This window comes from Podarcis tiliguerta (genome assembly GCF_965153285.1).
Source record: "Podarcis tiliguerta genome assembly, chromosome: 13".
In the NCBI taxonomy this organism is placed as follows: domain Eukaryota; kingdom Metazoa; phylum Chordata; class Lepidosauria; order Squamata; family Lacertidae; genus Podarcis; species Podarcis tiliguerta.
In genome coordinates this window covers 18872634-18900432 of record NC_139546.1, presented here as the reverse complement: position 1 = coordinate 18900432, position 27799 = coordinate 18872634, and the positions used below count along the sequence as shown (strand labels likewise).

The 27799-nt window shown below is 47.7% G+C and overlaps 1 protein-coding gene and 1 long non-coding RNA gene across 3 annotated transcripts in view; one reads left to right on the top strand and one right to left on the bottom strand.

Moving 5' to 3' along the window:
* The window catches only part of LOC310661854, a 292087-nt gene that overhangs the window by 24848 nt on the left and 239440 nt on the right, over positions 1-27799 (top strand). The window lies entirely within an intron of this gene.
* Positions 699-27799, bottom strand: part of MPP2 (MAGUK p55 scaffold protein 2) — a 65810-nt gene continuing 38709 nt past the window's right edge. For both annotated transcript variants that reach the window (XM_083408372.1, XM_083408371.1), the window contains 10 exons: positions 26804-26956; positions 23761-23910; positions 22580-22807; positions 7680-7811; positions 7188-7293; positions 6133-6201; positions 5875-6036; positions 4691-4893; positions 3881-4009; positions 699-3067 (listed from right to left, as the gene is read on the bottom strand). In XM_083408372.1, coding sequence (XP_083264498.1) covers positions 2891-3067; positions 3881-4009; positions 4691-4893; positions 5875-6036; positions 6133-6201; positions 7188-7293; positions 7680-7811; positions 22580-22807; positions 23761-23910; positions 26804-26956 — 1509 coding nt within the window. In that variant the 3' untranslated portion in view covers positions 699-2890. The remainder of the gene's footprint in view (positions 3068-3880; positions 4010-4690; positions 4894-5874; positions 6037-6132; positions 6202-7187; positions 7294-7679; positions 7812-22579; positions 22808-23760; positions 23911-26803; positions 26957-27799) is intronic.

The window sequence follows — 27799 nt, the reverse complement described above, 5'->3', positions numbered from 1 at the left end:
CTTGCTATTGTGGAGTGGAAAATCCTGACTCTCACCATGTCTGAAATACATCTTGATATATATTTGGTAGAAACAGTGGTGTGTTTCAGCTCTCAGGGTCCTGCTTGCCCCATCCGCATGGTGAGAGTAAGCCAGAATGCGTTGCGGTGATTTAATAAATAAATGTTCTGCTTGACAGACAATTGGACTCTGCGTCTTATTGGCTGTTCAGGGTTTTGGGTACTGAACCCCAATATTCCCCCCCCCAACAGTATCAATGCACTGCCTTCTCCTTGCAGTTTTGTCCATGAGCAAGAGGGTTTTATAGTTACTGGGAAAGCACACACTTGATCACCAGCAGGTGGAGTTATTGCTATTTCTTTCTTTTCAAATTAACACTTGGTGTTGCAAGTAACAGGAAACCTGGCCAGGGACTTCAGGGGCTACCAGGCTGCCCCTGGCAAATTCAGGTAACACACTCTTACCGTTGATTTGTGCTCTTGCACAACAAACCCGCTGCCCCTTCCCTCTCCCCGAAACTTGACTTCTTGCAACCAGGACGGGGAAATGCATGAGAAACATGACCTAGCCTTTCCACAAACAAAAAATGCTCCATAAATAACCAACAGTGTCTATCTTTCCCCCACAAACTTTCTGTGAACAAATTAGGAGGAATGTTCATAATATAGTTGGGGGGGGCAGAGCTGGGGCAGTGACCCAGCTATCCTCTCTTCTGACATATAAAGGAAAATATCCCAGCTCTATAACCTCCTCCCTCTCCTGGCCCCATGAAAGTAGCCTGATAACCGCTGGACCCGATGCATAAGTGTGGGTCTGCCTGAGATGGGGCTGTTTTGTTCTGGGTTTCTCTCTGCCCTCCTCCCTTGCAAAGATACGGTGGTAAATATACTGGTTGGGCTCTGCCCCACGTTGCCCTGCTGACCAGCTCCCCATGGACTCAGCATCATCTTAGAGGTGGGTGATGGGTGGGAGGAAATTGGGTTTTTGTTTTTCTTTAAGGGGGGTGGAGAAAGAAATTGGCATGTGGGAGAAGCACTGCAGAGAAGCTTCTTTTCTTTACCTGGTGATAAAAAACACTCCCCCAAGTCCAAGGTTCTGCCCTTGCCCTGCAGCGGGTAGTCCCGCCAGTTAACAGCTGCCATAGAGTTGTGAGGTAGTGATTGTTGGTCCTTGGCAGGAGAAAAGGAGAACCCTGGAACTCGAGGGAAGCAACTGCAGGTAACGGAAAATCCGGGAAGCGGAATCCGCGAGGGGAGTGGGCTTCACGTAGGCGCAGATGAGAAGCAGACCATTATTTCTGCACTACGGATTTTAAGCGCCTGATCATCTCTTCTGCGTTTTGATGTTGTAAAAAGGGACAAAGAGAGCTGTGGGCAGGAACAGCAAGGATTAGGATCAAAGATGACTGTAATTGCTATTGCTTTCTCTGGTGGTGCTTTTGTTTGTAAGCGGTGGGGCACTTTGGACAATGGGTGCTCATGGTGCCCCCCCCCACTTCCACTCTATGGTGCCCACTCTCCCCCAGGCTAGATTCATGCATCCACCTACAGGGAGAACATAAGGCAGGTGGAGCAGCATGCTATAGCTCTATGCTCTTAATGTTTACATGCTTGGAGGCAAGAAGTCAGCTGAGGGGCAGGGAGGTAGTGCTGCCCCCCTTGCAAAGGTGTGGGTCTTGGCAGGTGCCCACCGATGCTGATCCCTGATGCCAGCCCTGGGTTCCCCTCACTGCCTCCCTACACTGCTTTCCTACTAGCGGGTCAGCTTCCCGGAGGCTGGAGAAGAACGACTTCCTAGCTGGTATGATGACGCTGCCTTTTGCAGAGTCGAACCATGAGCCCACCTTGCCCAGTGTGGCCTAGGAGAGTTGAAAGAGCTTGGGGCAGGGGGAGAGGTCTTTGGGTCTATGGGGAGGCCGAGGGAGACCCAGGTTGTACCAGACACAATGTGCCCAACAGCTCTTTGGGGATATTTGCGGCGAAGGAGCCTGCCTCTGCAAACAGCGTAAAACGAAAACAAACCATATTAAATAGCCCCATTTTACAGACAGCTAAACTGAGGCCGAAGGATCTCGTTCAGCCGCCGGCCGCCACGGCCCAGGGGAACAAGTGCAAAGTCCCCACCACCAGGCTATCTTGCATCACATTCTTCCTTGCCTCGCTTACAAACCTTTCAGGCGTCCCTCTGCCGTTTTTCCAACACCCCGGAAAATCTCGTGCTGACCAAGGTTGGCAAGGCATTCGCCCCTCCCCTCCTCCAATCTACTCAGTGTGGTATGTTCGGGGGGGTGGGAAGGAGCAACACCCCAGGGTACCAGTTCTTTTGGCAATATTGAGGTTGTGGTCCATCGACAAAGCAGTGATTTTGGCAGTGAGTTAGCTGTGACTGGAGAGGCGTTGTGTTCCCGCCCACCCCTCTTCCGCCTGAGCCAATCAGAGGAGCCGGACACAATTGGGTGGAGCCAACGGGGCAAGGCATTGTGGGTAACTGGTAGCCTGGCTCGACCCCTCTGACCAACCCCCCACGTCCGCCATGAGATGAATTCTTCCTGTGTTGCCAGCAATGGTAGGAGAGGGTGGGGAGAGCAGCCACCCCCCACATCTGTGGCAGAGTTCTTGGCTGGTTGGAGGTGATCTGGGGCCGGACCATCAAGGAAGCACCTTTGCTTTTCGAATCTAATAAAGCCAACTTTTTTGCCACGCCTGATTTGCCTGGGCTGTTCAGATGGTGCCGGGTGGTTGGGGAAAGGAGAAAGACGTCGGGGGGGGCATGTGCTGGGTGCTGCAGGTTAAGAGATCTGGGATTCTTGGCCAAGTGAGGAGGACAAAGCCGACACTCGTGAGGCTGTGGGGAAGAGGAGGAGGAGGAGGAGGAGAGGCAGGGCGTCCCTCTAGTAGACCCAGCTGACGGGGACCCATTGTGGTTCGCTGTGCAACTTCTCCAAGGCTTCCTGCAGCTGCTGGAATGTCTGCTCCATGTTGTCGTTGACCAAGCAGAGGTCAAAGTAGTGACCGTAGCCCCGCTGGATCCGGCAGCTCTCATCAACCGTCCGCTTCAGGTCGGCATCCTGGCAGGACATGCAAATTATTATTATTATTATTATTAATTGAATTTATACCCGGAGGTCTCAGGGCGGTTCAAAGAACAAACTCAATACAGTGGTACCTCGGGTTAAGTACTTAATTCGTTCCGGAGGTCCGTTCTTAAGCTGAAACTGTTCTTAACCTGAAGCACCACTTTAGCTAATGGGGCCTCCTGCTGCCGCTGCGCCACCAAAGCACGGTTTCTGTTCTCATCCTGAAGCAAAGTTCTTAACCTGAAGCACTATTTCTGGGTTAGCGGAGTCTGTAACCTGCAGCGTATGTAACCTGAAGCGTATGTAACCCGAGGTACCACTGTATATAAAACCGCAAAATATAAAACCTCAAAATAAAAGCAATAACCCAATACAGTCATACCTCGGGTTACAGACACTTCAGGTTGCGTTTTTTCGAGTTACGGACCGCCGGAACCCGGAAGTACCAGAATGGGTTATGTCCAGGTTTCAACGGCCATGCATGTGCAGAAGCACTGAATCGTGCTTTGCGCTTGCGCAGAAGCGCCGGATTGCAACCCGCGCGTGTGCAGATGCGCAGATGCGGGTTGCGAACGTGCATCCCGCACGGATCACGTTCGCAACCCGAGTGTCCACTGTAACCCGAAAAGTCTCCTTTCTTTTAACTTGAAGGCACTGGTTCAGGTCCTACGCTCCAGAGCAGGCATCCCCAACCAGCGGCCCTCCAGATGTTTTGACCTACAACTCCCACGATCCCTAGCTTAACAGGACCAGTGGTCTGGGATGATGGGAATTGCCTGCCATGTGGGCGTTGAGGGGACTCACCGCAAGCTGCTTGGTTGCCACACCATGCTCCAGCGCTGCCTTGTTCATGGCTCGAAGGGTTTCAAAATCCGGTGCCTCAATGAACACCACGTACGGGACGAACTCCGCTGTCCTCAAAACTTTCACAGCCTTTTGATGCATCAGAGAGAGGAGAGAGAGAGGAAAGGAAGAGAGGGGGTAGAAAGAGGGAGAGAGACAGAGAGAAAGGAAAGAAAGAGGAAAGAAGAGAGGAGAGAGAGAGAGAGAGAGAGAGAGAGAGAGAGAGAGAGAGAGAGAGGAAGGAAGGAAGGAAGGAAGGAAGGAAGGAAGGAAAGAAGAGAGAGAGAGAGAGAGAAGAGAGAGAGGAGAGAGAGAGAGAGAGAGAGAGAGAGAGAGAGAGAGAGAGAGAGGAAGGAAGGAAGGAAGGAAGGAAGGAAGGGAGAGAGGGAGGAAGGAAGGAAAGAGAAAAGAGAAGAGAGAGAGAGAAGGAAGGAAGGAAGGAAGGAAGGGGGAGGAGGAAAGAGAAAGAGAAAGAGAAAGAGAAAGAGAGAAAGGAGGAAAGAGAGAAAGAGAGAAAGAGAGAGAGAGAGAGAGAGAGAGAGAGAGAGAGAAAGAAAGAAAGAAAGAAAGAAAGAAAGACTTCCAGTACTGCAACACTGATGAGAGTCGAGTTGCAATTCTGTACTTACAAATTATGTGACCTGAATAAATTATGCAATCCAAGACCTAGCACTGCAACCAGGAAAGGTTCCTGGCACAGCCGACCAAAGGAAGACCTTCTCCCCACTCCTCCCTCGGTCCCAACCCTTGGAGCCAGAAAAGAAGCAGTACCTGGGGGTTCACATCCAGAATGCACATCTTGCCTGACTCTACGACTTCATGGATGGAGTCAATCTTGGTCCCATAGAGGTTCCCTTCATACTCGCCGTGTTCCAGGTAGCGGCCTGCTTTGATGTCTCCCTCCATCTCACTCCTGGTCACAAAGCAGTACACCTGCCCAGTCTTTTCGTGCTCCTTGGGTCTCCGCGAAGTATCTGCAGAACCACAGATGAGCAAAGAAAGATCACCTGGAAACTGAAACTGGAGATGGGATCTCCAGTTTGGACACAATGGAGAGGTAAAAGATTTGGATTATCGTAAAAGATGGCAGGAAGAAATGATTAATAATAGGAACTGCAAAGGGGAGGAGGGAAGTCCAGGAGATTCTTTTGAATCTTGTTTTTATGTTGTTTGTTGGATATGTGGCTGTAAAACTTTAATCTGAAACCCCCCCCCCCAAAAAAAATGTGTGTGTGTGTGCATACACACACACATACGCACACAACCACAAATATTATTTTACAAATAAATCAAGGTGTGTGAATGTGAAACGGACCCGGAAATAGACCGATTCATCCATTCCTAACACAAGATGCAGGAGTCTCCTTCGCATACACACACAGACCCAGAGCAGAGTGCAACAACACGACTAGGATCTGCCAGGATGTTAAGATGCACTCCATGACCCCGTGTTAGGAGTCCAGGTTCCCATCTTGATAACACAGTAAGCGTAGGTAATGAAAAAGGAGGATTTACTGCAAAAACAAACAGATAGCTCCGGACGGCTCCTGCATCATTACTCAAGATGACCCTTCTGAAGACTGCTTCCGGCCACGACAGAAGATATTGAACTTACGGCTCTAATGCCTCTTGTTTTGCTTCCTGTCTAGCAACCCTCCCATTTGCCACCTCCTTGGACTTAGTGAGTCAGCTCCAACCTCTTCCTGGTCTGAGAGGCTGAGTCTATTCATGCCTATTTGTGCTTCCTGCGAGCTTTGGCTTTGGCTTAGCCTGCTCTCAGCTATGGCCCATCAAGGTCAGGAAGAACAGAAGTATGCAGCTGATGGCTCTCCCCTGCCTAACATCTAAGCCTCTCTGTTGCCTCTCTGTTCCTGGCTGCTTTCTGCAGTTGGCTGCAAACCTTCGCTGGGAGCTGGCTCATTCCTGACACCCCGTCTGCAATCAACAAGACTCACACGGGATGGTGGTTCCGTACTGCGACTGGTCAGACATGATGAGCTTGTTCTTAAGACTGCGCCGGCCGACCCCCTGAGCCCCAATCAGCACCAAGGTTTTTCTGCGGAACGGAGGCATGCGAGCCACTTCCTCGTAGATCAGCAGCTCGTGCCGGTCGAACTCTGAAGTGGGAGGGAAAGAAATCGCCATCAGCCATTAATGCAGAGGAAGCGTGGTCAGGCGATGGAGAAATGTGAAGGCACACTGAGATCCCTTGCCTGCATTTTTAGTGGTCAGATACATCATCCTCTTCTTCTTCTTGCCGCTGAGGCTTCCGCACAAGGCACCTGCCAGGAGGGGGGAAAGGAGGCACTAAGCAAAGCTGTGGAGAGAGAAAGCTATCGCACGTGTGGAAGAAGGTGGGAGTAGGGGCACATTCACACGACACACCTTGAAAGCACCACAATGCCACTTTAAACGGCCATCGCTTCCCCCAGGGAATTCTGGGAGCTGTAGTTTGTCAACAGTTCTTAGAAGACCCTTTACAGTGGTACCTTGGTTCTCAAACTTAATCCGTTCCGGAAGTCCATTCCAAAACCAAAGCGTTCCAAAACCAAGCCGCGCTTTCTCATAGAAAGTAATGCAAAACAGATTAATCCGTTCCACCTTTTAAAAACAACCCCTAAAATAAATGGCAAAAACATACAGGCCTCAATGTAGCACTCAGAAAAAAAGTGTGACCCTCAAATCGGAAGTGTGGAACTCAAATTGGAAATGTGGCACTCAAATTGGAGCATGTTCAACTTCTGAAAAGAAGTTTGCAAACTAAAACACTTTCTTCTGGGTTTGCAGCATTCGGGTTCCAAGTTGTTCAACAATTAAGCCGTTCGAGAACCAAGATACCACTGTATTCTCCTCTCGGAGCTAGTTCCCAGAGTTCCCCAGAAAGACAGATTGACTGTTAAACGACTCTGAGAATTGTAGCTCTGGGAGGGGAACAGAGGATCTCCTAAGAATTGTCAGCGTCCTTGACAAACGGCAGCTCCCAGAATTCCTTGGGGCAGCGGTTCTCAACCTGTGGGTCCCCAGATATTGTTGGACTACAACTCCCATCATCCCTGAGCTCTGGCCTTGCTAGCTAGGGGTGATGGGAGTTGTAGTTCAACAACATCTGGGGACCCACAGGTTGAGAAAGGCTGCCTTGGGGGAAGAAGTCACGACTGTCTAAAGTGCTGAGAGTTGTTAAGAGAGCCCCATTTCCCCCCTCAGACCTATGTCTCTCTTCCCAGGGAACTCTGAGAACTGAGGCTCTGAGAGGGGCTGTGCCTTTTACCTGATGAGGGGGTGACTTCGAGGTCTCGCTTCACAAAGGCCTTGCGTTTCTCCTCCAGCAGCTGGCTTGGGATCAGACCAGCACTGCCGCCTTCCACGTGGCAGGCCTGAAACAACCAAAGGTTAGTTCTGAGCACCTGGGTGGGGAGGTAAATTGCAGGACCCGAGATCACGGAAAAACCTTCCCCCCTCCCACAAAGACACGCAACCCATTTTCTTCATTCTGACATTTTTAGCAGTCGCAGTATTAATAAAAGAATTGCAGTAGAGGTGGAGACCCCCTCATACAGACTTCTGGTTTTTTGCCTAGGAATTGCATTCCTTTCCTTTTCTTGCATGTAGCCACTCTGATTTCCCTGGCTAGTTCTGGCCTAGCGCCCTACAAACTGATTTCTTGGCAGCTCTCCCTGAACGCCACCCATGCCTTATCCCATGAACATGCACCCGGGCCTGATCCTGCCCATGACTCATTTATTTGACACAAGGTCCATACCTGCCACCAGTTGGGGTCATCTTGGTTGACGATCTGGAGGAGGTCTCCAGCAATGAACTTCAGCCCGGCTTCCTTACATGGAATGAGGTTGTCAGAGGCTGGGTCATAGTCAAAGTGAGCCTTCACAAACACCTATGGAAGGGGAAGCAAGGTGAGATGAGCAGGGAGGCTCTGGAGTGAGAGAGGGGACTCAGAAGGACCAATCCGAGGGGGGTTGACATCACGAGCCAGCCAAGATTGAAACAAAGTGGGCTTGCAGGTCACGGTAGAATGTGGCATTGACACCAGAAACCATGGAATTGAAAACAGGAAGGGATGAAAGATACATATTACAGGGAAATGTGAACAGGACAGTTCTACCCATCTCAAGTCTCCAGTTCTGCGAGAGATAGCTATGGCTGTCCCAATCCTGCAATAATAAAATAGTAATAATTATGATTATAATTTGTTATTATTTGTTATTTATACTCCACCCATCTGGCTGGGTTTTCCCAGCCACTCTGAGCAGCTCCCAGCAGAATACTAAAAACACAATAAAACATCATACATTAAAAACTTCCCTAAACAGGGCTGCCTTCAGATGTCTTCTAAAAGTCAGATAGTTGTTTACTTCCTTGACATCTGATGGGAGTGCGTTCCACAGAGCGGGCGCCACTACCGAGAAGGCCCTCTGCCTGGTTCCCTGTAACCTCACTTCTCACAGTGAGGGAACCGCCAGAAGGCCCTCAGAGCTGGACATCAGTGTCCAGGCTGAACAATGGGGGTGGAGACGCTCCTTCAGGTATACTGGGCCGAGGCTGTTCAGGGCTTTAAAGGTCAGCACCAACACTTGGAATTGTGCTTGGAAACGTACTGGGAGTCAATGTAGGTCTTTTAGGACCAGTGTTATATGGTCTTGGCAGGCGCTTCCAGTCACCAGTCTAGTTGCCGCATTCTGGATTAGTTGTAGTTTCCGGGTCACCTTCAAAGGTAGCCCCATACCACCAACCCCTAAACCTTCCCAGAAAACTTATAGCAGGGCAAAAGAAGAAGTGGTGGCATCAGGTATTGGTGTGCCAGCCTAAGCTGGTAAAAAGCACTCCAGGCCCTGCCACCACCGGGGCATCCCCGGGCATGTTGGGTGCAGCTGAACTCCCAAACAGCCGGCATGGTCCTTCAGGAGTGCAATTCCATCTAGGACTAGCTACAAACAACAACAACACACACACATACACACACAGCTTGACCTGCAGAAACCAGTGAAATAAATAACTTGCAGCACAGAGATGAGCAAACTTAGCCTGCCCATTTTTGCAAATTAAACCACAGCTCAGAAACTTGGGGGAGGTGGGGAGTTGGCAACATGAGGCTTCCTAGCCGAACTGAAGCTTGGTACCCTTTTCTTTAGCAATAAATTGCTCGTTTTCATTGTAACGCTCTAACTGCAAACACCTCCTCCCTCCTTGTGGACTGAAAAGAACAATCCGGTAGTCAGGAGACGGATCCAGCAATTTGCCAGAGAGACTGCAGAGCAAGAGCATGGCCAGTACAGTACTCATTTTGCCCTGTTATCTTCAAACAATAAATCCTGGTGGTGGAAGGCAGCGAGGAAAAAACACTAGCCTCTCTCTCTCTTCATTATAGACTCCTTTTATTTGCATTCGCAGGAGACACACACTGCTGACGTCTCCTGGGAAACGGATCATATCTGAGCCTGTCTGTCGAGACCTTTCACTCGTCCCCCTCCCTGCCCAATCTGAACGCTTGTGGGGACGAAAACACAGAAGGATGTTTGCAAAGAAACTCAGGGGCTCAGCGCTTGAGCAGTAGCAAAGGGAGAAGAGAACCTCAGCTCAGGCTCTCTCGATCCCCACCCTTGCAGCCCCCCATTGAGTCTCAAAAATGAAATGTTGTCGAAGATCAAACTTGGCTCCACTTCTCACAGATCAAGGGAAATGGGCTAAGGCACTAGCTGGTCGGGGATGTGGGAGAAATGTGATTCCGTTTCCTTAAAAAATGTTTTCCTTGAAACATTTTAATGGATAACAAAGCCACATAGAAACTCTGCTTTCAGTTTGCAGAGACTTTTTCGACAGCTCAGTTATATTTGGAGCAAGACACTGCTATCGTAGGCATTGTGAGTCTGGAGAACTGAAATCACTTGCACTTTCAGGAAGCAATATGCAAAGCGAAACCCAGCCACCCTTTAAAATGTGCACTGCTCTGAATGTTGCATTAAAGTACCCCGGATGGTTAAGTCCAGTGAAAGGTGACTATGGGGTTGTGGCGCTCATTTCAGGCCAAGGGAGCCAGCGTTTCTCCACAGACAGCTTTCCAGGTCATGTGGCCAGCATAACTAAACCGCTTCTCACGCAATGGGACACACTGACAGAAACCAGAGTGCAGGGAAATGCCGTTTACCTTCCCGCCGCAGCGGTACCTATTTATCTACTTGCACTGGTGTGCTTTTGAACTGCCAGGTTGGCAGAAGCTGGGACACAGCAACAGGAGCTCACCACCGTCAAGCAGATTCAAACCGCTGACCTTCTGATCAGCAAACCCAAGAGGCTCTGAGGTTTAGACCACAGCGCCACACACGTCCCTGAATGTTGCAGTAAAAGGCAAAGGTAAAGGGACCCCTGACCATTAGGTCCAGTCATGGACGACTCTCGGGTTGCGACACTCATCTCACTTTATTGGCTGAGGGAGCCTGCGTACAGCTTCTGGGTCATGTGGCCAGCATGACTAAGCCGCCTCTGGCAAACCAGAGCAGCGCACGGAAACACCATTTACCTTTCGAACTGCTAGGTTGGCAGGAGCAGGGACCGAGCGACAGGAGCTCACCCCATCACGGGGATTCGAACCACCAAACTTCTGATCGGCAAGCCTTAAGCTCTGTGGTTTAACTCACAGCGCCACCCGAGTCCCGAATGTTGCAGTACAATCCCGCAAATGTGCGTAAATGCAACCTAGGGTAACAGAGTCCTAGAGTTGGAATGGACCACAAGGAAACCTGACAGCTGATGGTGGACTGTGTCTTCCACTGTCACCTGAGGGCAGAATGCTGCTCTCCCTCCTTCCCTCCCTCCCAGCATTTGCCTTCTGAGGCAGCCTCCTCATTCTACCCAACAGCAGGGCCGGCCCTGAATACATCCTTCCCCTGTTGCTTCTCCGCTCTAAGTTGTTCCCTCCCAAAGCCCTTGAGCAAGTTATATATTATCTCTCCAGATAGAGGGAAAGATTGAGGTGGGGAGGCAGAGGAGGATTGTGTAATAAGTTAACGTGTCTTCCCAAGCATGCATGCACACACACACACATGCCCCTGTTGTCTTTTTTTAGGCCGCTATTTGGGCTTGGTGGTGTGAAATAATCCTCTTTGCTTCCACAAAGAAGCAGGATTATATTCACATGAAAACAAGCAGCGCTCGTCTCCATCACCACCATTCACGTCATACCTCCCCCACCCCTCTGCCGCTCACTTTGGAATCAGCATGGGCTTTGTGACAAGGAGCTGTTGCTAACTCATTACACAATCCCTCCCTCCGGAATGCTTCTAGCATCGCCAGACGTTACTCTCAAATCCCCGCCTGCACCATCGCAACAGGGAGAACACTCGAGTATTCCGTACAAAATGCACGTATGCCCTCAAATCGTTCCCCCCTTCTTTTTATTCCCTGCGTTCCACATTTCATGCTGAAGTGTTTCCACTAAGCGATCCCAGATGTACTCAGAAGACTGGTGGATAGCAGAGGGACGCTGCAAGCATTCTGCTATCCATGTTCGGAGGATAACATCTCTGACACAGCGGCCTGTAAGCACTTTGTGAGGGTGAGGCGTTGGCATCGTTCTTCAGAGTTTAGTTCCTCATCAGTGGCATCTAGAAATTCAATCTCCCAGTGGATGAGTCAATGCATATCATCCTATACTGGGAGAGCAAAGAGCCATGTTTTTTACATACAGTGGTAAAGACTCTGCTAACCCAGAAATAGTACCCCAGGTTAAGAACTTTGCTTCAGGATGAGAACAGAAATTATGCAGCGATGGCGTGGCGGCAGCAGGAGGCCCCAATAGCTAAAGCGGTACCTCAGGTTAAGAACAGTTTCAGGTTAAGAACGGACCTCCAGAACAAATTAAGTTTTCAACCTGAGGTACCACTGTAAATCTGGATAGGTTTGATCTTCTTGCAGTCCATGGGACTCTCAAGAGTTTCCTCCGGCACCACAATTCAAAAGCATCAATTCTTAGGTCCAGCTCTCACTTCCATACATCACTACTGGGAAAACCATAGCTTTAACTATACGGACCTTTGTTGGCAAGGTGATGTCTCTGCTTCTTAAGATGCTGTCTAAATTTAGAATCTTTTAAAGAAGACTGGAAACCTTTCCTAGTCTATATAAAAAGTTATTTTCCACACGAGGACCACAGCGGTGTCTGAAGTGTAAGAAAACAGCAGAACATATTGAGAAATATGTCACAGCGGATAGAATCAGAAAAAGAGGAAACCTAAAATGCAATTGTATGTGATTTGGGTTATAAGCATTGATGCTGGCCGAGCGGGAAATCAATAGTATTTTTTTAATACAGAGTAGCAAATGTAACTTTCTGTACGGAAAAAGAATACAATATTATTATATGTATTAAAGAACACCTGCTTCACTGTAGGGAAATGATGTTTCCTTGTAGAGCTTTAGTTTAGCCAAAAGAACAACCATCAGCTGCTAAGGCTGCTTTTAAAAGGCTGCAAAACACAGCATAGATTCTATGGAATGAAGAAGGGGTAGGGAACTGGATGCAGCTGGTGGGGGGCGGGTGGATCCTTGTCTCCACCCCCTTCTCCCCTTGCAGGGCCAGCCACCTGTCAATCACCTGATGTCACCATGACATTGGGTGACCCATTTTCCTTTGGCTGCGCAGTCTGAAATCAAAACAGCTGTAGGCAAAGACATAGCACTTTGCAAGCCCCCCACTTGCACAGCACAGGGCCCTGCAGGCACCGAGGATCAGCGGATTGTCGGGACTCGAAAAGGGTTGTGCCTCACTCAGCTGCACCAGGCAGTTCCTATTGGAAATAATCAGGAGCTCGTTTCAAGCTCCCAGTTGCAGCTACATTCTTATATGTCTCCCCACCTCACGTACAATATCAGGTGAGGGGCAGATGGGTCTGATTTTGGAAAAATAACCACATGGGCCAAACGGGGATGCATGCCAGGCCTAACTGGTCCTGTAATTAAAATTAAAATTAAAATTAAAATTAAAATTAATTTATACACCACCCATCTGGCTGGGTTTTCCCAGCCAGTCTGGGCAGCTCCCAACAGAAAATTAAAAACACAATAAAACATCAAACATTAAAAACTTCCCTAAACTTCCTCTGGTTGGAGTCTCCCAATCCAAGTGAAATGGTTGGTGGGAGGAGGCGCTGCAAAGTGGGGAGTGAAATAATAATAATAATAATATTTATACCCCGCCCATCTGGGCAGCTCCCAAAAGAATATTAAAAGCACAATCAAACATTAAAAACGTCCCTAAACAGGGCTGCCTTCAGATGTCTTCTAAAAGTCACAGATAGTTGTTTATTTCCTTGACATCTGAAGGGGAATAAGAATAAGGATGTTGGAGATAAGGATAAGAGTATCAGTTTACTTCTGCTCCATGTCACTTTCACTTCTCTTAATCCATAGTTCCACTCTACCCCATTCCTGCATTAAACTACATTTTTTAAAAATCTGCACAGAATTCTGCTTTTAAATATGCAATACTAAACATATTCCAGGGATGCGGGTGGCGCTGTGGGTAAAACCTCAGCGCCTAGGATTTGCCAATCGCATGGTCGGCGGTTCGAATCCCCGTGGCAGAGTGAGCTCCCGTTGCTCAGTCCCTGCTCCTGCCCACCTACCAGTTCGAAAGCACCCTTAAGTGCAAGTAGATAAATAGGTATAGCAGGAAGGTAAACGGCGTTTCCGTGTGCCGGTTCACCAGAGCAGCTTCGTCACACTGGCCACGTGACCCGGAAGTGTCTGCGGACAGCGCTGGCTCCCGGCCTCTAGAGTGAGATGAGCGCACAACCCTAGAGTCTGGCAAGACTGGCCCGTATGGGCAGGGGTACCTTTACCTTTACTAAACATATTTCCCCTTGCAGTACTCTTTCCTCTCAAAAGACACATCCCTATATGTATTTTCACTCGACATGCACAATTCCATATGGTTTTTAAAGGTATTTTGGTATCTGCCATGTTCCAACCTGAACATTAGTCCAAGAGGTACAGAGCAGGTTGATTCCCATCAAAACTTGAAAAGATCCAAAGTCTTTTGAGGCATTTCCAGTTAAATGCTGGAGGCTATTGAAGCAGCACCTCCGCTCTGCTGACTGTGAAGCTTGTTTGGCTTCCTTTTACCCTGCCCACCAAAAACTTAAGTGTTCTGCAGCTGGTTGCAATTTGATGCAGAGTGCGGCCCCGACTTTGGCTGAAAAACAATACCTGCTTAGGAGTTAGGAGTTAACTCCCGTTCGTTCAGCGCAATGGACCTTACTTCTCAGCGGTGTCTGTATATATGAATGATTCAAAGTGTTGGTGCTGACCTTTAAAGCCCTAAAGGGCCTCGGCCCAATATATCTGAAAGAGTGTCTCCACCTGAGGTCCAGCTCCGAGGGCCTTCTGGCGGTTCCCTCACTGTGAGAAGTGAGGTTACAGGGAACAAGACAGAGGGCCTTCTCGGTTACAGCGCCCACCCTGTGGAACACCCTCCCACCAGATGTCAAGGAAATAAACAACTACAGTGATACCTCGGGTTAAGAACTTAATTCGTTCCGGAGGTCTGTTCATAACCTGAAACTGTTTTTAACCTGAAGCACCACTTTAGCTAATGGGACCTCCCACTGCCGCCGTGCCGCCGGCGCACAATTTCTATTCTCAACCTGAAGCAAAGTTCTTAACCCGAGGTACTATTTCTGGGTTAGCGGAGTCTGCAACCTGAAGTGTAGGTAACCTGAAGCATATGTAACCCGAGGTACCACTGTATCTGGCTTTTAGAAGACATCTGAAGGCAGCCCTTAGGGAAGTTCTTAATGTTTGATGTTTTATCGTGTTTTTAATATTCTGTTGGGAGCCCCCCAGAGTGACTGCCGCATTCTGGATTAGTTGTAGTTTCCGGGTCACCTTCAAAGGTAGCCCCACGTAGAGCACATTGCAGTAGTCCAAGCGGGAGATAACTAGAGCGTGCACCACTCTGGTGAGACAGTGAAGTGGGGAATCTTCTGTAACTGCAGAAGGGAATTCCACAATTCGTTCAGTACCTTGCACGGGGAGTGACTGCGCTTCATGAAGGCACCCTCCAACTCATGGAAGGTGGCAAGAACGATACTGAGAGAGGAGGGAGAAACTTGTTTGCCCCCGGTCCACCTGCCTCAGGCGTTCCTGCTATACACCGTAGCAGGACGCCGGGAGAGGATGTCTCTTCTTTTTTAAAAAAATATTTTTTATTAACTGACCAATCAAATCAAATCAAATCAAATCACATCACATAAATTCCAAATCACAAAGCCGGATTTTAAATTTTTGTTGGGGGTACCCATATTTCAAGTTCCGAAGGGGGTCCAATCATCTTCTTGCTGCTGCATTAACGTCCACAAATCTGTCCAAATAATGTTCATAATTCTATCCAGTCCTATCTTGCTGTTTCCACATCTCATCTTGTTATTTTCATATATTTTTCTTTTTTCTTTATGACCTCTTCTAATAATCTCCTTAAGCAGGTAAAAGCAAGTTGTAATCCTGTGTGAATTTTTCCGTTCGTCCAATAGCCATATCAAGATGGTTTCCATATATCATCACTTCCATAAATAAAAGCACTCTCTCCATCATTAATCTTCGCAAATCTGTCGCCTTCTTTAATCCTCTGAGGAGGTTCACCCGCAGTATGAAAACAAATCCATCCTCCCAGACAGAACTTGCCAAAATGGCAACGCTGTTTTTTACTGCGTCATCCCAAAGCTCTTGTACTTTCCTTGATCTCCTTAAAACATGCTTTTGGTTAAAGTTTATCTTCACACAGTCTTAAATCATGCAGCTTAGGTCATTTAAGTGGCATTTCTGACTTGTGAGGGGGGATTATTGGTTAATCACATAGAAGAAAGAAAGAAAAGTCCCCCCCCCCATCAAGTCCCACTGCCGACATACCAAGCCTTGGTGTGTCTTCTCATGATATATTCCTGTTTATCCGACCCGTCTTCTTTCACAGAGGTCCCTTCAATTAGCAGTCTTTACTCCCCATTCTTCACTTGAAATATGTGCATTTGCTTCTTCCTAATTGTTTCTTTTCAAGTTGCTGTAGCTAGTGGCGCGAATCGGAGACAGCGTCCAGGAGAGCCGAAGTCCACACAAGGGCGTTGTGTGGCCTCACCCCCTCGAATCCGGGGGTGATTTATGGGCACAGCAGGCAAGGGCAGTCCCCCCCATTCCTTTGGGGGGGGCAGGGAGGCTGCATACTCCCATAACAGCCTCTTAATTACCTTGTGTGGGTCGGAGCGATGTTATTGTCGGCCATCTTCCAATGCGCCCCTAGTGCCCCCCCCCCGGAGAGGATGTCTCAGGCAACAAATCTCATGTGGGAAGCAGAGACGGGGTGGTCTTAGGAAGCAGAAAGCCTTCCCCATCCTTTTCTTGCACCCCGAAGGACTAATGGCTGCACCAGGGTCCCCTCCAAGGTGTGAAGTCCAGGTTGGTTTAGGCCAGAGAGGAATGCCTGAGGTAAAAAAGTGCTACCTCCTGAGCAGAAATTTGCTCGCGTTGACTTAGGCCTTACCCAGAACCAGGTTGCCAAAAAAAGGGCTGTGTGACACACCTACATAGCTTCCCATGCTCGGAGCGTGAGACGGCTATGCGTAATTGATTTGACACCTGCTCATTAAATTCTTACGCCACTATGCCCAAAGCACCCAAGCATTAAGTCACTTCTGAACTCCGCCGCATGAGACAAAGAGAGGGGACGCGTGACGGAACAGAATGGAAAAGTCACTTGGCAAAGGAGGAGTGGAGGAGAGAGGGACAGGGACATTGGCTGAGGCAGCAGATTTCTCTCTCTTTCCTTCCCAAAGGGTTGCGAGAGATGAGGAGTTACAGCCCTCAGGCTGGGAGGGACAAATATGTATTTCTGTTTCTACCCATTAAGTCTGTTTGTGCCATTTCTGAATTAGAATCTGTGATTCAAAAAAAACAAAAACCCTCCATGTAAGTATTCATTTAAACTTCTACTTCCTTTCATATTCAAAAATGCATATTTTTTTATCTCCAATAAAGCATTTAAATACGTACAGTCGTACCTTGGAAGTCAAATGGAATCCGTTCCGGATGTCCGTTTGACTTCCAAAATGTTTGGAAACCAAAGCATGGCTTCTGATTGGCTGCAGGAAGGTCCTGCAGCCAATCCGAAGCCGCGAAAGCCCCTTCAGACCTTCGGCTTCCAAAAATAGTTTGCAAACCAGAACAGTCACTTCCGAGTTTCGATCATTCGGGAGCCGAAACGTTCAAGAACTAAGCAGTTCAAAAACCAAGGTATGGCTATATTTTGATATGTTTATGTTGCAACATTATAACTTCTGGTTTAAAGGTGGCGAATGAGTTGTTTTAATAAATTCACAAACATTATGAGACGTATGAAATCTGTTGGGTAGATACAATCTGCACTCTTGTCCAAGAGATACAAATCAAACCAAGAGGTGTTAATTTTGTACAGGAATCTGAAAGATTTAGGGTTCTAGTCAATGCAGCAATTCAAGGGCTGCCAACCTCATGCCTGTAGGAGCCATTGCACCCATGAAGGTCTTTCATTTGCACCCCTGCACAGTGGCCCCAGTCTTTTGAGCTTTCTCCTAGAAAGAAAGTTTTGAAAGAAAAATATGCAGATACCCTTTCAAGCATTTTCTGTGAAATGAGCAAGCCCGGCTGATCTATCTTACCAGTGTTTGTAACCAATGAGTGAAGTCAGAGCTGTGATTGATAAGTGAATTGTTGAGCCAACAGGCAAGAGGAATTCCTGAGGTCTTAAAAGCCTGCTGTTTTCTCCTTCTTTTTAATGCATTTTTTCCTGTTTCTGTCTTATTTTCCAGGCAGAAATTCAACAGTTTATGCTTCCTCTCATATGGAAATACAGTTATGAGGAAAGCATCGCCCTGACTGCACACTTTCTAATTTTCTGCCCCCACAGCAGCCATTTTGTGACTTGTGCCCTCAGAACTCTCAACATTCAAAATGTGCCCCCTGGTCCAAAAAGGCTGGCAACCCCTGTGGCCATCAAATAAATAAATATAGATAGGGAATAGGAACATCTAAGAAGACTTACCAGGAGGTGGTATGCCTAGCTGTGTATGAGTGCCGCCAGAAGTAACGGTTGCCAGATCATAATTCAAAGAAAAGTGAGGAACAGGGAGGGAGCATACAGGGAAGAGCTATGTCCCCAACTGTGGCTGGAATGGGGATGGTTTCTATAGGGTTCCTTAGATTCACATATTTTATTTTATTTTAAGTTGGAATCTGCACACCACCTCAGGCGAGCTGAAAATCTGAGATGCAAACACAACAATGCATTGGTTATGAAGAAATCTCCCCCTGCGTCCGTTGTGAGATTGACAGCAGGAGTCTCTGAGCAAGGCCATCTGTCATAACTCAGGACACACAAGAAATGGTTTATGCACCAAGAGTCATGGAAGATGGAGCGATCCTCCCCTTTGACAATCTCAGGAAGCAGCCAGAGTGTCAAATACTTTGGCATGTACTCAGTGGCGTAGCATGGGGGGTGCAGGGTGGGCCGGCCACACCGGGCGCAACATCTGGGGGTTAGGGTTAGGGGGCGCAAATCCATGGGTTAGGGGGCGCAAATCCACGGGTTAGGGGGCACAAATTACTTGCCTTGCCCCGGGTGCTGACAACCCACGCTACGCCACTGCATGTACTTCCAGGAGGAGAAATCTGCGATGTGGTTTCCTGCTCCTAAGGTTTCCTTGCCTATATCCTGTGACACTAACAGCTCTTCTCCAAAAAAAACTCCCTCTGGACACCCGGCCTTCCATGACTGTGAGGGGAGAGACTCCATCAGGCAAGGCCTCTTTCCACCTACCTTGCCCCACCCTCTGACCCTAGGAGTCCTCATAAGGGAGCTGTTCCTGGAGGAAGAACTGCGAGGGGAAAGACTCCATCAGGCAAGGCCTCCTTCCACCTGCCTTGCCCCACCTTCTAGTCTCTGCTTCTCAATTTGTATTGTATTATTTTATGTACTATTGGGACACGGGTGGCGCTGTGGGTTAAACCACAGAACCTAGGACTTGCTGATCAGAAGGTCAGCGGTTCGAATCCCCGTGACGGGGTGAGTCACGTTGCTCGGTCCCTGCTCCTGCCAACCTAGCAGTTCAAAAGCACGTCAAAGTGCAAGTAGATAAATAGGTACCACTCCAGCGGGAAGGTAAACGGCGTTTCCGTGTGCTGCCCTGGTTTGCCAGAAGCGGCTTAGTCATGCTGGCCACATGACCCGGAAGCTGTACGCTGGCTCCCTCGGCCAATAAAGCAAGATGAGCGCTACAACCCCAGAGTTGGCCACGACTGGACCTAATGGTCAGGGGTCCCTTTACCTATTTTATGTACTGTGGCTTGCCGTTGTTTTACTGATTATAGTTTAGAAATTATTTATTGTAACTGTTTAACTTTTTTATGTTGTTATTATTATGTAATACGATTGACTGTTACTTTTTTGACGTAGGTTGCCTATTTTAAAGTTTTATCATCACATTTTTGTATTGCATTAGATTGTTATAAGATGTACATTTTCTGTTTCTTCAGCTTGTAAACCACCTTGAGTATTGCAGGATAGAAAGACGGTATACAAATTAAAAAATGATGATAAAGCGTGCAAGTTCGAGGGAGACAAGAGACACTGCAGCCTGTGGCCCCTTTGGTTGAAAACGGAGTTCCTCCAGGGAGGTGAAACCTTGGATTTTTGCACCCCTGACTAAAAAACAAGACTATATCAGTTGTCATTAGGCTTCAGACTGGTTCTGGGGCAAGACTTCAGTTTGCTGAGCGAGCACTGCTTGCAAATGCAAAATCTTGTCTCTGACTCCAAAGTGCGCTGACCAAGGTGCTGAATTTCATTCCACTCTGTTGCCTGCCTGTCAGAATCTATTACCCATCCTCGGTTGAGACTGATGGTTGTTCCCCAGATGACCCGCCTCACGACGGCTCATTTTAGATACAGCATATAGAAAGTTTGGCCAACTTTCCCAATACAGTATTACATAAAACAAAAGGAGGAAATCACTGGCAACAGCTGCAAACAGAAAGCTGGGCAGCTTGTGGAGGTTAGTGTAAGAACATAAAGAAGAGCCTGCAGGATCAGGCCCATCTGGTCCAGCATCCTGTTCTCACCATGGCCAACCAGATGCCTGTGGGAAATCAGCAAGCAGGATGCAAGCACAAGAACGCCACTCTTCCCTCCTGCAGTTTCCAGCAACTGGTATTCGGAAACATGGTGGCCTCCCACTGTGGCGGCACAGCATAGCCATTGTGGCTAGTAAAAAGGTAAAAGGTAAAGGACCCCTGGATGGTTAAGTCCAGTCAAAGGCGACTATGGGGTTGCAGCACTCATAATAATAATAATAATAATTTATTATCTATACCCCGCCCATTTGGCCAAGTTTTCCCAACCACTCTGGACGGCTCCCAATCGAGTGTTAAAAACAATACAGCATTAAACAATAAAAACTTGCCTAAACAGGGCTGCCTTCAGATGTCTTTTAAAGATAGTTGTTGCTGTTTAGTCGTGTCCGACTCTTCAAGACCCCATGGACCAGAGCATGCCAGGCACTCTAAAATAGCTGCTTATTTCCCTGACATCTGATGGGAGGGAGTTCCACAGGGCGGGCACCACTACCAAGAAGGCCCTCTGCCTGGTTCCCTGTAACCTCACTTCTTGCAATGAGGGAACCACCAGAAGGCCCTCGGTGCTGGATCTGAGTGTCTGGGCTGAATGATGGGGGTGGAGACGCTCCTTCAGGTATAAAGAACCGAGGCAGTTTAGGGCTTTAAAGGTCAGCACCAACACTTTGAATTGTGCTTAGAAACGTACTGGGAGCCAATGGATATCTCTCAGGACCGGTGCTATGTGGTCCCGGTGGCCACTCCCAGTCACCAGTCTAGCTGCTGCATTCTGGATTAATTGCAGTTTCCGGGTCACCTTCAAAGGTAGCCCCACGTAGAGTGCATTGCAGTAGTCCATCTCACTTTCAGGCCAAGGGAGCCGGTGTCTGTCTACAGACAGCTTTCCAGGTCATGTGGCCAGCATGACTAAACCACATCTGCACAACAGGACACAGTGACAGAAGCCAGAGTGCAAGGAAACACAATTTACCTTCCCGCCACAGTGGTACCTATTTATCTACTTGCACTGGTGTGCTTTGGAACTGCTAGGTTGTCAGGAGCTGGGACAGAGCAATGGGAGCTCACCCCGTCTTGGGGATTCGAACCGCTGACCTTCTGACTGGCAAGCCCAAGACGCTCAGTGGTTTAGACCACAGCGCCATCCGCTAGTAGCCATCGATAGCCCTCTCCTCCATGTTTTTTGTCTAATCCTCTTTCAAAGCCATCCATCCAAGTTGATGGCCATCACTACTTCATATGTGCTGCATGAAGAAGTACTTTCTTTTAACTGTTCTGAATCTTTCAGCAAAAGAAATCACAGTACAGTGGTACCTCGGGTTAAGAACTTAATTCTTTCTGGAGGTCTGTTCTTAACCTGAAACTGTTCTTAACCTGAAGCACCACTTTAGCTAATGTGGCCTCCTGCCGCCACCGCGATTTCTGTTCTCATCCTGAAGCAAAGTTCTTAACCCGAGATACTATTTCTGGGTTAGCAGAGTCTGTAACCTGAAACGTATGTAACCTGAAGCATCTGTAACCCGAGGTACCACTGTAGTTAACAGCATCACAGCGTTCAAAACAGTCACACGGATGGGGGGAATTCACGCTATAAGGCTGCAGATATTGCTGGAGGACCATAAAAGGTCCTTCGTGGCTCTCTTGTAGGCGTCTGCTATGAACACGAGAGCATCTGAGCAACACTTGCAAATGCCAAGAAAGTCTCCATGCTCAGCACTTACAGAGTCTTCTTATCCAACAATTTCTAATGACCTAAATAATTATCTGTGTATGCCAAACATGCAGCTACCAAAAACAGGGGGGCTTTTAAAATCACTTTGAGCTTTCAAAGGTTTAATCGGTACTGACTCAACGTTTTGTTGATTAACAGGTGGTGGTGGCCAAATTTAAATTGGTGGCCCTGCAAGTTAAGAGCACATAACTTGTTTGTTTTCATGGGCTATTTTAGTTCTCAGTGTGCTCCTCCTGCCACAGGGAATGCAAAAGAAAATACTACGGACGGCCTTTCCTTTTCGGAAAAAGAGCTTTGGGACGTTACCATAGACTTCCCCCCAGCAGCTCTGAAAGGCACCAATACGGATGTTCTGATAATATCCAAAAAAAGAAAACAGATAAATAATTGATGAATTCTTTAATCAGCCGACAGCGTAATCATTATGATTTTAGGACGGGGAATCTTTCTGAAAGGAAGAGAGAAGCAAGAAAGGAGTGGGGAAAGAAATGAAAGAATATAGTGGAAAGCCTGTCTGTTTCAGTCAAGAGATGACGATCACATTTTATCTTTGTTCCAGGCAGAGGTAGGGTGGAGGAAGAGAGAAGCAAGAAAGGATTGGGGTAAGAAATGAAAGAATAAAGTGGAAAGCCTGCCTGTTTCAGTCAAGAGATGACGATCACATTTTATCTTTGTTCCAGGCAGAGGTAGGGTGGAGGTGGGGGGGCAATTAGCAAGACCTTATTTAGCACAGGGGAGACAAGTAACTAAATGATGGCGCCTCCTACCTGGCGAGGCGGGTGTGGCTCCTGGTAACTGGGCAGGATCTTGAGTACGACGCTTCCGCTGGCGTTTTTCAGCACCTCTTGCAATGCCCGTGGGTCACTGCCCACCTCCTGCCCGTTCACCTCCTTGATGATGTCACCCACATGCAGCAGCCCCTGCTGGTCAATCATGCCACCGTGCAGGATGCGGGCAATGACAAGCTCGCCGCGCTCCACCCGGAACGTCACACCCTGAGGGAAGAGAAAGCAGCAAGAGTGCAGGGTCAATGCAAAGCAGTTATGGGTAATGGAGACAGGTACAGCCAAACCATGAGGCAAGCTGAAGCAGCTGTTCCACCTGGGCTACCCTATTGCTATGCACCGTATTTTTCGCTCTATAAGGCGCACCTTTTCCCTCCTAAAAAGTAAGGGGAAATGTGTGTGCGTCTTATGGAGTGAATGCAGCTATCGCTGAAGCCAGAACAGCAAGAGGGATTGTTGCAAAGCCTCTTCAACAACATTTGATTCAGAATATTTTTTTTCTTGTTTTCCTCCTCTAAAAACTAGGTACGTCTTATGGTCGGGTGCGTCTTATAGAGTGAAAATATGGTAAGTGACAGGTTGGTTGGTTAGTTGATTAGTTGGTTGGTTACAGGGCCAGATTTAGGTCTGATGAGGCCCTAAGCTACTGAAGGTAATGGGGCCCTTTATATGTCCAGCTGTCCTTTGTCAACAACAAATTGTTGCTGTTTTTTGTGTTGAATATATGCTAGATGGTAATTTATGGACCTAATAGGTATCTAAAGCCATTTACACATAACAAATAGGAGCCTACACAACACAAAACACTGTTGTTGTATGCAGGTTTTATTTCATTTGTTTTTTATCTTATATTTTGGAAATGTACATCCAGGTTTTTTCCTTTAATTTTTTCGGGGACCCCCAGTAGAGTGGGGCCCTAAGCTATAGCTTGTTTAGCTTATACATAAATCCAGCACTGGTTAGTTAGTTGGTTGGTTGGTTGGTTGGTTGGTTGGTTAGTTAGTTAGCTGGTTGGTTGGTTGGTTGGTTGGCTGGCTGGCTGGCTGGCTGGTTGGTTGATTGGTTAATTGGTTGGTTAGTTGGTTAGTTACAGGTCTGCTCAGTACACTGGCCTTTAAACTAAAATATGGTGAGGCCAATGACAGTGAAAAAAGACTACTCACCAGGTGTTCCCCAGCAGTCTTACGAATCCCCACCATGCGCACGGCATCTGGTGGCACCGGCTGGTTGTTGAACATGGGGTCCAGGACTGGACTGGGTGGTGGCGTCTCGTAGCTCTTGGAGGCAACGGAATCGTGGGTTTCCAAGAGGGACTGAGAAAGGAGTGCGGCAGGGGTGGGAAAGAGGAGGCAACAGAAAGACTCCCTCAGTTGAGACCAGAGACAGATCAAGTAAAACGTAAAGGAGGGGAATGGACCTCGTTACGGGGGATCATGAGGATCAAGTCTTTTGCACTAGGTCCTGGATCTCCAGGCCTTTCTCTCCAAACAGCACACTCATGATACCCCAGAAAGCACAGTAATGGCTTGCCTAGAGGCATCCCTTCATATAGGAAGCCTAAGAAACTGCCCTATGCTGAGTCAAACCCTTGGTCCATCTGGCTACACTGACTGGAAGCAGCTCTCCAGGGATTCAGACATTCCCACTGGGAGATGCCCATGAATGAACCCAGGACCTTCTGCGTGCACATAAACAGGTGCTCGACCACTGAGCTACAACCGTTCTGCAGCTAATATGCATATTTGTGCAAATTTGTGCCATGGGCCTGTGTCCAGAAACCTTAAAGTCCCTAGTCACAACACTGGAAGCAGGGGCAAATCTTCCAAGCCGTACCCAGAATGTCAAAAATCAAGGGGTGTCTTATACACAGATACATCCCCTCCATTTTCTTAAATCTGAGTCCTCCAAAATAGGGGGGGGGGCGTCTTATAGATGGAAAAATACGGTATGTTCTTGATCAGAAGAGGATCTATTCCATGGTGATTTCCGAAATCACTAGATTTAGCCCAGCAAGAACATACACAAACACACAGCGTCCTGGGGAACTATTAGGCCATATATAAATGGTTAGATATATAGTACAACAGGTGTAGAGGTGCCTATCAAGCTAGGACTAGGGAGTGGACCAGGCTTCAAATCCGCACTTAGCCATGACAGTCACTGGGTAATTGTGGGTCATTCATTCTCTCTGAGCCCACAGGATTATTGCAGAGATAATACCATGTGTGTCACCTTGAACTCTTTAGAGGGAGATGAGATCACAACATCTGAATGACATTGGGAGGGGGGCAGAATCTAAAGAGCAGAATTCCAAGTGTATTACAACTTGGCTTCTGATACCTGACTATTAAATTATTATTATTATTATTATTATTATTATTATTAGTACCCCGCCCATCTGGCTGGGTTTCCCCAGCCACTCTGAGCAGCTCCCAACAGAATATTAAAACACGTTAAAATATCAAACATTAAAAACTTCTAAACAGGGCTGCCTTCAGATGTCTTCTAAAAGTCAGAAAGTTGTTTATTTCCCTGACATCTGATGGGAGGGCGTTCCACAGGGCGGGCGCCACTACCGAGAAGGCCCTCTGCCTGGTTCCCTGCAACCTCACTTCTCGCAGTGAGGGAACCGCCAGAAAGCCCTCAGAGCTGGACCTCAGTGTCTGGGCTGAACGATAGGGGTGGAGATGCTCCTTCAGGTATACTGGGCCATGGCTGTTTAAATATTGTTTAACTATTGTCTTAAGCTTTTAACTGGGGTGGGCAATAAATGAAGCTTTCACTGTTAATAAGCTTCTACTTCAGTTTCCTGTGAAAACTGAAGGCAGCCCTCTTTAGGGAAGTTCTTAATGTTTGATGTTTTATTGTGTTTTTAATATTCTGTTGGGAGCCACTCAGAGTGGCTGGGGAAACCCAGCCAGATGGGCAGGTATAAATAAATGATGATGATGATGATGATGATGCATAAACCTACCAGTTAAAACAAGACAGGCAAATCCTTGTGAGCTTTTAAACTACTCCCTCATGCCACCTTAGACACAGACACAGAGAGGCAACACTAGCACAGAGAATCTACACTTTGTGTATATACATCAACAGTCTGAAGTTACACGATCCAGGAAATTTGCTGAAGCTAAGCAGGTATTCATCTGGTCAGATCCTAAGTGGGAAAACACCTGGGAACTCCTGGTGTGTTGCCACACAGCCAATACAGAAGAAAGACCTGATGCAAATGCAACAAGGAAGCAAGCAAATAAACCAACAGCATTAAGCCAGACGCCTCAGGTGTCTCTGCAAAAAAAGAGGACATAAACCATCTCTTTCTTATACACACGGAAAAAAAATAAATCTTGCTGTTGCATGTTGTTGAGCAAAGGCGCCTCGCCCCTCAGCCTGGCATGAAGCAGAAAGCTTTATCCATCGCCAAGTCGGAACCCTCCCCCCAACTCCTGCTGCCAAATAGGGCAAATCCACAGATGTCCCTTATTAATATCCTGGCCCTGTGGTTCTTTGTGCGAAAGGGCACTTCTCCCGACACTTTTCTCTCTGTGTGTTTCACACACAGACCAAGCTGCTATGCGCTGGGATTCCTGCTGACACCTCCTTATGAGAAACGAGCCCTTCGTGAATTGTCTGTCCTCCTTCCAGGGCCACTTCCAACGAGCCCCAAGCTCCAGGGTCCATGCGGCATCAACGATCACAGTTCAGGTCTGGAAGTGACACCTTTTTCCTCACTCTCTTGAGAGACAGCTGCCTCTCACCTGAAAGTGAGGCTCCCTTCAGATAAAAAGCTTCACAACTTTTAGAAGACATCTGAAGGCAGCCTTGTATCGGGAAGTTGTTGTTGTTGTTGATTTTAATTTTTTTATTTATACTTTTCAAATTCATTAGTTTTACAATCAATCTAACATTTCAAAATTTGACTTCCTTCCCCCTTTTCCTGCGGTTCCTAAAATTTATTTTTTTAAGATCTTCTGCATATCCAAATTCATTTAACTTGCTCTTTTAATTGCCTACTGTAAATACACGCTCTTATAAAACTGCAGGTTATTACAATGATCCTGCTCGTGTTTTGGTTTACAATTTATCTGCAAATATTCAAGAAACCATTTCCATTCTTTTCTAAAAAGTTTTGTTATCTTGATTTCTTAGTCTTCTGGTAAGTTGCGCCATTTCCCCGGATCTTGAGAGACAGCTCCTTCCTACCTGGAAGTGAGGCTCCTGGAGAATGCGAGCCAGTTCGGCGGCCGTGCTGTCTTGCTGAGCGATGCGAGTGATGTCTTTGAGTATCTCCTGGACCAGCTCCAGATTGTTGTCCCTCACGGCTTCCAGCTTTGTCTCCTCCAGTCGCTCGTGAGCCTGCACAGTGGGCGGGTGGCAAAAGGGCGAAGGAGGGGGGTGGATTAGAGAGGCACATGTAAATAAACCAACAAACCAACAAAGCCCTGTGAACCCTTTGTCCTTCCGACACTGTGGATGCTGGAGACCTACAGGGTTATGTTTCTGTGGATGCCTGAAAAACCCACGGCCCTGTCCCCCAAGTTAAACCAAAAGCATGTGGTGTGTGGTTGATAGAGCTCTCCAAATTTTAAATATGGGTGCCTGCGGAGTTTGGGAAAACTCATCAGCACTTTCCAGAGCCAAAAGGGTAAGGTTGGGGGGGGGAGAGAGAGAGGGTGTGTGTTGTGAACTGTGTAAAGGAAAGGGGATTGGAAGAATTACTCACACATGCCGCTCTCACACAAACACACAGCCCACTTGCTCAGAGCAGCATCCCCAGAAAGATCAGAGCCTCTCCCAGCCTTTGACAGGGAGCGCAGTCAAAAATCAAGCAGGTCTTTGCTACAAAAGGGATGAATCGCTGGCTCTGGAGGAGCCTCGAGAAAGGCTGTCCAAAGGGAGGCAGACACAAAAGAGAAGGAACTAAAAATAAGAAGGCTCTCAAGCAGAAGCTTAGCGCTGCCTGCCTGAAGTCATCAGGAGGGGGGTGGGAAGGAGAGCTGAATATGAGCCAGTTCTGGAATCCAGGGCTAGCATTGGAAAATAGCGAGGTGGGATGTTTCTGGATAGCTTTAGCTGAAAAATAGGACAAAAAATCCTGTTTCTAGCCCTCTCGAGAGGAACTTTCCCAGACTCCACTATTTGACAGGGGATTAGGTGAGAAGGGAGAATGCATTTGGGCCCTCAATCCAGGAAACATTA